At 42.2% G+C, this 12,165-nt stretch overlaps 1 protein-coding gene across 1 annotated transcript; it reads right to left on the reverse strand.

The window, feature by feature from the left end:
* Positions 1-1,033: 1,033 nt before the first annotated feature.
* On the reverse strand, positions 1,034-11,694 carry suclg1 (succinate-CoA ligase GDP/ADP-forming subunit alph). Its single transcript, XM_084686510.1, has 9 exons — positions 11,623-11,694; positions 10,538-10,638; positions 8,869-8,985; positions 8,281-8,493; positions 8,048-8,105; positions 7,402-7,485; positions 6,216-6,367; positions 3,469-3,657; positions 1,034-1,512 (listed from the first exon to the last, which is right to left on the reverse strand). Exons 1-9 carry the CDS (start codon positions 11,654-11,656, stop codon positions 1,486-1,488), a joined length of 975 nt encoding a protein of 324 aa, XP_084542636.1. The 5' UTR covers positions 11,657-11,694; the 3' UTR covers positions 1,034-1,485.
* Positions 11,695-12,165: the final 471 nt, after the last annotated feature.

Genomic DNA, 12,165 nt, shown 5'->3' on the forward strand with positions numbered 1-12,165 from the left:
ATATCCTCACTGCTCCCTCTCCTTAACAGTCAATTGTCTCCCTCTTTTTCTTTCTCTCCCTTCCCTCTCATGCTTTTATGGAGATTGTGATAACCATATGTTGCAGGTGGAACCAAGACATGTCTGTGAATCAATTCAAAGTCGTTGCTCTTTTTGAACTGAAGGCTACAATGCACTCATTGAACATGAAGCGCTCATGAAATAAGTGTTTCTCAGAACCACAGACCACCAGGAAGTAGTTTACAAAACACACAAACAGGCATTGGCTGGTATGTGGACTGACAACCCAGTCATGGATGTTGAAGCTATGTTAGTGGCAGATTAGAAACCAAGCTCATTGTCAAGCTGTCTTCTCTTCACTCTTCAACTTGTACAGACACATGGTAGGCATTTAGTTGACTTAGTTAAGACTGAAGGTACTGGCACAGAAAGTTTGTCCGGGCTTGATTAGGTAGCGCTCATAACGCTTCCTGTTAACCCAGTTTCTTTTAAAGACCTTTGATAGAGAAAATAATCGTATGTTCTAATGCCATACAGTACAATCCTTGGACAGGCCAACAGCTCAAGTGGAACACCGGCGAGAACATTTGCATATCCATTAACATACAAACGTGGTCATTATTCAGGGAGCAAAAAAGGTTTTTCAGCAGCAACTGAGGAAAGTCCACCCACACCAGTCCACGCCCACACTATTTCATGGAGGTGAGTAATCATGTACCTGGGTATGCAAATGATCTTTAAAAGCCTTACAATATCTGAACTCCACAATTAAGCCTATGATTTCAAACCTGCATTAAAATAAGCGTTGACAATGACAGAACTGTGTGTGGTGTATAATTGATTTTACCTTTTATTTCATTCAGTTCTTAATACAGTGAAGCAATTCTACAACTAGTGCAGACATTGACCCCTTTAACCTTTCAATGAGATGTGTAAGACACAGAATTAACAAAAACACATCACAATGTACTTTCCACTACGCATATATGTTTCTCTGTGGGAGTGGAGGGAAATAAAACCAGAGCACATAGAATAGTTTGAGAAATACTTCTTATTCAGGTAGACAGCCAGTGAGATCAGTCGGTGTTTTACAGTAAGAGTGACAAAGCAGAGAGGCAGGAGCTAGATCACCACGGTTACCATGGCAACCCCTATGCTGCTAGCTGACTAGGGACATAAATGAATCGAAACAAACATCACTGCTACTAAAACGGATGGATGACTGTTCTCCAAAAGGCTGGTACTTCCATGTCCAACAAGCTTGTTAAAAAGCTGTTGAGATAGATGACTATACCATTTCTTCTTTTTGGAAAGGTGAGTTCATAGCTGATCTGGAACTAATGTGGGTCTTTGTGTGCCAATGGTTGTTGAACTGCGAAGGGGCACCCTGATGTTTCAGACTGCTCAGCATCATGGTAGGAGGGGCAGAAGGTTAGTGGAAGTGGTTGAGGGGTAGAGGGTTGGTCGCTGTTCTCCTCTCCCATTTTACAACATCTTCCTCTTCTCAAACTCCTGTAGTAAACAATGAAGGGAAGGGAGAGAGATAGAATATGGTGGGAAGAGAAAGAGGAGGAAGGAGATGGGTGAGAGAAGAAGAGATGGAATAAGGAGAGGCAGTTATGATTTATTTATGGAAAATTCACAAGGCTTGTTTTGATCTTGTGCTACAGATCTGCTGTTAAGGGGAAACAAGGGGGGGAGGGTGGGGGGGTAGCACAGAGACCTTGACAAGGCATATTTTCCGTCTTCATGTGTGTGCATATATGGGAAATTGGCATTATCTGACCTTGACAAACAGAATAAAGACGTATAACTAGCGGTCCAAAAATATATTTATATAAAAAATAAAAATAAACAAGATCACATACTAAAACATTGAAATATAGTTGGTACAACTCATGAATCAAAATACATGTCGACTTCTGACAAAGCATTATATTGCCATTAAACAAGAAGGTATTTATATATTCAATGGCAAAAACATCTCAACAGGCAGCAGTATGATAGAATATTCTCCCATTGTGACACAAATGATTTCATGCAAATACAATTTCCCAGAACCAGTGTACTAATGTTGCCTATCGTAAATGGACCAGCAGATCCCTGGCTGCCTACTGCCACCTAGTGGACACTTTTTTGTTTTTCTTTCACAGGGAAGAGAATCTCTGGAGTTCCTCCCTGTTATCTGTTATATAAGGCTGGGTGAAAGTCTCAAGCTGTATTTTAACTGAATCGCTATGCATGTATCAAGGTCTATCCTTGACTGTGAGTAAGAGGAGTATGTAGCATGGGAAAGAAGTGACAGGTGGAGGAAAAAAGGAGAAATGAAAAGGGCTCGAGCCTGATTGAAAGACAGCTTTATAATATACCGAGGCAGGATATAGTAAGATGACGTGTGTGAGTGTGTGTAGGCGCCTGGGTAAGTGTGTCAGTTCTGTAAAACAAGCTGGAGACAAATGAGAGTCAGGAAGACAGAGGGGAAACATAAGGAGAAGATAGACAATGGGCAGATGAAGATGCAGGGACGGGTTATTCTTGTGAACTGAGACTGAGAGGGAACAAAGGAGAGAACTGGAACACACATGATGAGACTGCTCAAATGCCTGCACTTGCACACACAGTTGGCTCGTTGGCCCATTGTGAGCCCCCCATTCCAGCTCCCAGCAAATATGTTTTCCCAGAATCAACACAACGGCATTACTGACCCGCTGAGTCTCAACTTCTGGTCGTTCCTGTGTGTGCAGGTCACTTCGTGGTGAACCCCCCACAGAGCTTTGTTAACTTGCTCTCCTTGTGAAGGCATTACTCCGATTAAACTGACCAATTAGATTAAGACAGATGTATGAACGCAACGGGCGGCTAAATTAACAACCAGGACAAGCGTTTTTCATCATTACGAGCAATGATTATGAATTAAAGTGGGGGAAAACAAACTAGCGGGCTGCAAAGCCTCGCAAGCCCATATCGGCATGTGCAGTTCGCTGGTAATGAAAGAGGAAGATGATGAATGGGTGCAATACTCGCTTTCGCTTTTTATACATCTTGTTAAAACTGCTTCTACTGGTGATAAATTGAAATAAAGAGGCGACAGCATTAACTTGACTGCCGTCAAAAGACATATATTAATTGATCCTTACATTTTTAACACTGTTGCTGTTTCTTTATTGCATATTAGGTTCATCCCCAAAAAATACAATCCACTAATGAAAAGTTATTATAAAAAATGTAAATAACCGGTTTAATTGACCATGGCTAGTGTTTTCCTGGTTGTAGCAGGCTTTTTTTTTTTTTGCGGTTTGCTTTTTGTATTTGGTAATGGGTACAGTAAAAACAAGATTTCAATGCTGACGATACATACGCAAACATTGTGAAGAAAACCCGATGAGAACTCCTGAGACAATTAAGAAGGGGACAATGTTAGCCTTGGTTCAACCCCAACCCCACCTCACAGTTAGGGCAGTGTCTTACCTTGAACATGGTGCTCCCCAGCTGAGCAGGAGACATGCTGACCACCACCCCGGCCGACTGGAGGGCGGCTATCTTCTCTTTGGCTCCGCCCTTGCCTCCAGCGATGATTGCGCCTGCGTGACCCATTCGACGTCCTGGAGGGGCGGTTAGCCCCGCAATGAAGGACACCACAGGCTTGGCGTTAGCTCCCTGGTGAGGCAGCGAGATAGAGGAACAAACAGGGGCGGATAGGGACACAAGGGAAAGGGGGAGACAGAGAACATCAGTTTGAAAGCAAAACTTCTGTATGTCCAACCATCCGTCCCGAGCACAATGCCCCAAATCCATTCAAATCAAAACACCTGCTGTGTTCTCACATGACCAACACCTGTAACAAGTCTCCCCCTTCTTCTTTCCCCAGCTTCCATTACTAAAACAAAGGGTCAATCAGCCCATTTAATTGCATTGGTGGATGCAAGTGCTGATAGGGCCCCGGGGCCCCTGCCATTTTACATCATCTCATTTCAAAAAAGACAATTAGTCATGTTGGCACTGATTAGCTCTGCTCCTGGACACGCCACCTAGCCACTGATGGATTCAACAGTTGAAATCATTTCCAGTTGGGGAGGAATGTATTACTACATCCTCAGGAATAACACTGTGTGTGTGCGAGTGACAGAGACAGACAGACAGAGAGAGTTCCCATGCTTTGGTGGTTGCGGAGCACACTAGCAGACAGGGCTAGGCTGAATAACATGCCTCCTCTTTTCCAGCCAGGATGTCTGCTCCCTTCCAACTAAGAGCCAAGGTCTGGAAAGTACACAAGATGGCTGCTATTAATTCACACAGGCAGCAACACAGGACAATTGTTTAAGCTTTGTCAAGCAGTTCATCTGCTAAGACAATAAAAGAACCAAGCCGTTTTTACCTTGGCTAACAATACAGGGCTGATTAGAGATAGCTCTGAGGGACATGCTGTAGAACACACACCTTCACAAATCAAGGTAATAGAGGAAATTAAGTTAGAAGGGGAGACTAACTTTATTACTGTCCTCAAACTGACTTTTGCACAAGAAGACGGAACTGTTTGAAAACACATGGAGCTGCCATTGTCCGGCCTGACATTGCCGTGTTCAACAGAGCCATAGAGCTTGCTGGCTTCTCTCTCCTTTCTCTTCTTCAGTAATTAATTTGTACATTGACAAAACACCCCTCTGTGAATCAAGCCTTAAATCTACCTAAACAGTTTAAGGAACAATTATTCAATGAATCCCCACATCGCAGGGAAGGACTGGTATAAAAGACAGAAGTGGGGAGGGTTACATTAGCATCACCCCCCTCCCAACATTTGTCTTTTATTGTTACCAGTGAAGATGTACGACTTTAATTATGAGACAAAAGAAAAAGGCAGGGAGAATTAGTTTCTTCTAACCCTAAAGCAGTGGGGTTTGTTTTATAGAAAGGGGGGGGGGGCACTCCAGGGTGACACTTAATTATGTCAGATTAAGACACCAAACTGTGAAACAATTAAACTGCACAGTGGGTGTGTATGAATCCTGTGCACGTGTTCACACGTAAAAACCCAGAGGGACACACACAGTGTTCCGCTTCACTGTACTACAACTGACATGTGTTCCGAGTGAATTACAAGGGTTTGAGAGTAGAAGTAGCATTTGGAGCGATACTGACAATAAATAACCCCAAGGTTCAGACAGGGAAACTGCTCAATTCCTGGAATACATTTGTTTCAAACAATGGGTCGTCCGACATTCTCTAAAATTGAATGTGTAAATCCTGAATGCTGGAAATCCGACAAAAGAGAACAGGACACTTAACAGGTGGATAATGCTCAGAAAGCTCTTTGCACTTTCACTCAAAACAACAAAAAAGAAGGAGTTGTTTCAGGTGAAACAACAATTTCAAGGTTTAACTAAACTGCTGCCTCTGGTATGTGGGCGCTCAGACGTAAATCGACTTTTCAGAGGAGAGATCCAGCAGCTCTTACACGCTCTGTTGAGCTTGTTCATGCATGTCAGTGTTTCATACCAGCGGTCTCTGCTTGTCAACACTTTAGATGATTGGGTGAGGGTGTTTGTACGTCAGAGAGAGGAGTTATTCTCCTGAGACGATAGGTTGAGAGATTTGCATGCATTAGGGCTACCGGGAGCGAATCTAATTCATTTCGCAGCTCCTGAGCACCTCAGATGTCGGGAGACACACGTCATGCAGTACACACACACACACACACACACAAAAGTTCACATAAAAATATTCCCAGATAAACTTTTGGGGGGGGGGGGGGGCTGGAGGAAATACAACTGTAACCTGCTGGGCAGTGAATGTGAATGACTGTGGAGATGAAAGGAATGAGCCAAACAGTGCTTCACTTTCATCTTTCCGTGATGGCTGGAGCTGCTCTTCAGCGGACAGGGGGAAGGAGAGTGGTTCATCACCAGGGCAGGAAATCAAGGATGACGGATTCAGAGAGGCTAGCTGTGACTTTATAGGGGGTGGGGGAGGGAGGGGGTTGGTAATGCATCTGAAGTAGAGCGTTGACCTTTGCATGCATGTCCAGTGGAGGAGGTGCTGTGTCGTCTGTGGCCCAAGATCACAGGAGTCACATTCATGAGTTGAGATTGGTGAGTGCGTGCGTGTGTAAATGGTGGATCTGAGAGTAGGTCATGAGTAGACAGGTGTCTTTGCGTGTGTATGTGCATATCTGTGTGCATACGCGTGTGTGCATGTGTACGTGAGGTGTGTTCTCTTACAGAATTGTGCTGTTTGAGATACTCTGCAGCATTCTCCTCTGCGTTGCCTCCAATCTCCCCAATCAGGATTATGCCCTCTGTCTTGGGGTCCATCAGGAACACCTCCAGGCAGTCAATGAAGTTTGTCCCATTGAAGGGGTCTCCGCCAATACCTGGAGGAACACAGACAGGACATGGATAATACATTTGGAACTCCAAGCATTTCTGATATAACAGTGCATTTTAGACAAACCTGATACCTCATACTTAAAAATAAATTGGTATTGCCTCCGTTGAGGTTTTAAGCGAGCTGAGATGATACCAAAAGGTGACATGAAAACACAGACTATTGATTGGTCAGAGAGAATTGCGACATGGGACATTCTGCACAAACCTACCATTTCACCCACAAAACAATAGCGGAGAATAACAGCGGTCGCAATTATATTCGTTTTTCCCACTGGACTACTAGAAGAAATTACAAACTGCAAAACCACACCATCGTCGATTGAGGAGGTGCACAAGTTCCTGTTTGGTTGCCGCCAAAAGGATCCAGCAATATTGGTATGAGTGCCGTTTAAGACGACAGACAGCTGACTGCTGGCATAAAATTGAATCAGTTCTTTCAAATGGTTGCCTTTATGGATGAAACACTGGCTAGCTAATAGAAATACAATATAAATGGATACTTTATTTCAGGACAGGTCAATTAATAATGCGTTAACAGATGGAAAAACTCTGGTTTGCCCGCACATTGCAAATGTGTACAATCAACTAACCTAACTAATCTATCTATAGTTCCAGGAATCTGTGTTGGTGTTGTCTCACTGACATCTTCATCACCGACAGCATCTCACACACTGTATGTATAACCCTGTAAGACCCTATAGTTTCAACATCACCTTCAGCTCTCCAAAAAACACATTTCTAAAAAAGATTTTTATTGAACGACACATTACATAACCAATGGGTCATATTGTCTTGCCTTGCAATGCTATTGCATGAATTTGGTCTTTCAAAAAAAAAAAAAAAAAAAAAAAAAAATGAAATTAAAGAGCTAAAGGTGACGTTGTAATTTTAAAACAAGGGGTCTTACAGGGACTAATAATACTTGAATCTGCATGGAAGATTACAGTAGGCATTTGTTAATAATGTTCACACTGTTATGTGATTTATGTTAATAGTGTGTGTTAAATGTGATACGTACCAATACAGAGTGACTGTCCCAGGCCAACTTGTGTGGTTTGGTGCACAGCTTCATATGTGAGAGTTCCTGACCTGGACACAATGCCTGATAAAAGAAGAGAACAATTAGATTCAGATCCAAATATTAGAAAAAGAAAGAAGGAACTAAAGAAGAAATTAAGGAACAAGGAATGGTGGAAAGGGAGGTTCGAATTAAGAAAAGATATAAGAAAGGAAGGACGATAGGAAAAAAGGGAAGAAGAAAAGGAGGGAAGGGAAAAAAGCAAAGAAAAAAGGAGTTTTGCAAACGCGGCTGTGACAGTGAGGCAGCAAACAGGGATTACTATATAGCAGGGCTTTAAAGGGTCTGTCACTCATCATGGACACACACTGGCTGACAGACTCAAACATGGACAATCGTTGGCTTCACATTAAAACCAAGTTACCTCAACTATCCTGACTTGGCTAACACGGCTAAGTACTAAATTATTTGGGTTGCTTTTAACTACTAGATCAGATACTGATGACTTGAAGATACGTTTTATTTAGTCATTACGAGCAATACATAAACTAACTTGAACTTTCTATTCGGCACAGAGAAAGTATAATGCACTCTGATCCATTGCAGAAAAGGTTTCATGGTTATCGAACAGTGGAGAAAATCTTACCAATTCTTCCTTTCTTGTGAATGTGGCCAGGCATAATCCCAATCTTACATTCTCCAGGCTGAAAACATTAAAACAAGGAATGTATCGACCAGTATTAAAGAGTGCCTGCATACTTGTGTTGCATCTCTTCATGTGGTTCCAGTGTGTCTTTATATGAGTGCATCAGTGTGTCTGTGACTGTCTGTGAGTGAGTGTCCGTGCGAGTGACTGAGTGAACGTGTCCACACGCTTACGTTGATGACTCCAGGGCAGTTGGGTCCTATGAGTCGGGTGATGCCCTGACGCAGGAGCTTGTGTTTGACCCGCACCATATCCTGCTGGGGGATGCCCTCTGTGATGCACACTACCAGAGGCATCTCAGCGTCCACCGCCTCAATGATGGCCGCCGCCGCGAAGGGAGGGGGCACATAGATCACTGTCGCATGTGCCCCCGTGCCCTCTTTGGCCTATGACACATGCAAAAAAAGTCAAAAGCTGAACTACAAAGAACATCTTCATATTCAAACAGAAGCAACAATTGTAATGTTAAAAGCACTTCTGTATGATATTCACTAATTTTTCAAACATTACAAGTGCTTAGGAAGGTATTTCAAAAAGTTCAGGGTTGGGTTATGCATGTCACAAATGATCTTTCTTTCACGGTCTTTCAGGGGCTAATAATCTAGGAGAGGCATTAATAAATGCCTTAAGCTACAGACCGGGTTGTGCATATCTCATTTAGTTTGTTTCTACCTCGGATGACTTTTGAACCAACCCTCCATACAGTTCTCCTCAATGTGATCTAATGGGTTCTGAGCCAACAACAGTTCTTATTTACGCACCTCCTTGACTGAGTTGAACACCGGCAGGCCCAGGTGAGTTTTGCCTCCCTTGCCTGGGGACACCCCTCCTACTAGCTTGGATCCATAGTCCAGAGACTGCTGACTGTGAAATGTCCCCTAGAGGAAAACACATAGAGGACACTGGTCAGTTACAGTATGTGTGTGTGTGTGTGTGTGGCATTGCTCACATACTCTATCTGACTGGGAGTCAGATGGCTAAGTGGTTAGGGTATCGGGCTATTAATCAGAAGGTTGCCGGTTTGATTCCTGGTCGTGCGAAATGATGTGTGTCCTTGGGCAAGGCACTTCACCCTACTTGCCTTGGGGGAATGTCCCTGTTCTTAATGTAAGTCGCTATGGATAAGAGCGTCTGCTAAATGTAGAAAAATACAAAATTTATGTTTAAATGTCTACATGGAAACAGGTCAGCGACAAAAACAATTTTACCTGACAAGATATATGTCAATTATTCATATTTTGTACAACAACAAACATGGCCCCGGACGGGGAGGTATTTTCAATGCATCTACGACATAAAAAGTGGCAACTTCTCAAAAAATGTACTGCTATACACTTGACTACTACCTCTACGCTTGATTAACCAGTGTTCCAATAAAGGCTATCAGTCTATTCAAATCAGTACAATAAATGCATTTAGTGTACCAGCCCCTTTAGTTAATTACTGAGCATGTTAAAACACTGCAGCTTAGGGGCATAGGGAACAATTTCTGTACAAGTCCAAATCAATGACCCTAATGTCAAATCAATCATTACCAGTGGTTAACAGAGAAGAGGAACACTGAGTCAGCATTTTCCCCCTTAGTTCAGATATCTCTTAATTTCTTTTTTGCCAGCTTTCTGCTCATTCAAAACATTTTTCTTGAATGCCATGTGCTTTGCTAACATTGCTTTTTTTTCGTGCCCCAGGGCCCTTTCATAGCTAATGACAGAGACTATGATATTAAAGTATGATCTGCTTATCTAGACAGAAAGGAAAGTCAATGTGTGGCATTGACCCTAGAGTCATCCCTCTTCTCTTTCTAATCATCACAAGTGTTCATTAGAACTGTATTTAATAACCTTTAATTATGTGGAAGAGTCATTGGAGAGAAAAGGGCGCTGGCGAGAATAAAAGAGGATAGAGGGGGAGGGAAGACTCATGGTATAAATCTCTGAAGGTGAAAGGTGTACGCTTGTTGGATATGATTGACACTTTTTTTTCTCTCTCTCTGCCTGGATAGGGTTCAAATACAATTATTGAGGTCATTCATTCTAATCTAAAACTGAATTGTCAAAATGAGCTACAACCAGGCTAACTGGAGAGAGAGTGCATCTGTGTGTCTGTGTCAGGCATAGAATATCTTAGATAAAGTCAAGGGATATGTAATAAATACATGGGATATAGGACAAATGTTTATGTCAAACAGAGTTATTTAGGTGGAGTGATATGGGATTAATACATATGATACATTTGGGACCCATGTTCATACACCCATACTAAAAACATATGGGTACATTTAAGATCATTTCTTTATGGATTTGTATTTTGTTATGGCTGTTGGTACAGGTCATAGTAAGCCGTTAGTGACTTAAGTGGCCTGTGAAAGTGAGAACAAGGTCTGTTGTGGTGAAGCTGGATGTTTTTGATAGGGCTGCTGTGTAAACAGACCTGTTTCCCTGTGAAGCCCTGGCAGATGACCTTAGTGTTCTTGTCAATGTAGAGGTGCTTCCTTGAGGCAGTGTAGCAGTGTCTCACCCCATTCTGCTGCACTGTAGGACCAGAGAGACAGACACCGGGTAAACAATGTTAAGTGAAATGATTACAAGGAAGAAAGCCGACTGTGGATGTTCCCTGCTGCAGTCAATGCCTGCTGTTAACTAAACTACATTCTTAATATGAGGAAAATAGTCATGCTTTTTACTAGTCTGAATGAAGCATTGTAATATAAATTAATTAATCCTGTCAAATGAGAATCTGTCTCTGCCTCATCGAAGAGAATAATTGAAAGCAGAAGGCTATAAATATGGAAATAACTACAATCGTGCACAATGTGTAACATAACTCAGAATAGGTTGCAGATATGCGAAGCAGATTGTATGATTGGACTTTGGACACAAGTCATGTTGAGTGTTAGCTACTTTACAAAGCAAGTGCAAGCCTGAGTGTCTTCCTACTGACAGAGGCAGCTGGTCTGTAGGTTAAGTCTGAACACATTCTGTATTAAGGAGGCTAGCTATTTGTGGTGGGTGGATATTGTAGACTAGTAACGCAGTGAGTATGGAGCTAGTGAATGTTACATCTAGTAGATAAGGTGCTAGCAAGCATTGTGTTTGTTGCCCATCAATGCTATATTTGAGCATTTAACTGCATTAAAATAGCTAACTAGCGTCAGTCTGTAAAACCTCACCAGACAACAACTTGACAATACCTGATAGCTGGTCTGTTAAAGGTAACCTAACCTGGCCAAATTATGTAGATTACATGCAGTGTCCACATTTAGAACCAGTGTAAACTCATGCTTAGTTGGAGGACACACGGGGTCAAGGTTCAGCAATGGCCATTGATGAGCTACAGCAGTAAGCTAGTACTGCTAACCAGGTCGATGGAAGCTGGACGCACGGGCGATGTTTCTGCCTCCCTTGGCAAATGAAGCGAAGACATACATTGGGTTCTGAACATGAGTGCATGGCTGAGACCTGTGTAGCAGATAAATAATGATCGTGGTAATTCAAAGAAACAATCGGAATACTTACAGAGCAGACGGGCAAACAATCTACTATGCGACATCTTCGGTCATTCACCAATGACACGGGAGGCTTGAGGACCTAAACGTCAAAGGCACGAGTTAACTGTAAATATGCCTGACGTTTCTAAAAATATGTAATCGAATTGACAAATTAAATGAACAACTACCCCATGTATACTTTTAGATAATGATATGCCAATAACTCATTACAATATAAGTTAAATATTTAGCAATCAATCAGTTTTACATTCTGTCAGGCAACTACTAAGGCTAACAATAAACCGCAGTGAATGCTGGATACTGTAGTAAAGTCGAAAAATATTCAGAGCAGTGAATCTTCTCCCCAAAGGAGGGCGCAACATGCCCACAATATGTTCCAAGTTTGAAAAATGTATCGAGTTTACGTGACTGCAGCGAGGGGATGTTCGTGTGGACATAATTTACATTTATTATTTACAAGTTACTGTGTTGTAACTAACCAATTTATTACTTTATGTTTGACGTATTACCTTGTCCTTGGGAATTCTAGTGAGTTCTTCATCCTTGTCAA

Source organism: Hypomesus nipponensis, chromosome 22, assembly GCF_054491055.1.
Source record: "Hypomesus nipponensis isolate SF chromosome 22, ASM5449105v1, whole genome shotgun sequence".
In the NCBI taxonomy this organism is placed as follows: Eukaryota; Metazoa; Chordata; class Actinopteri; order Osmeriformes; family Osmeridae; genus Hypomesus; species Hypomesus nipponensis.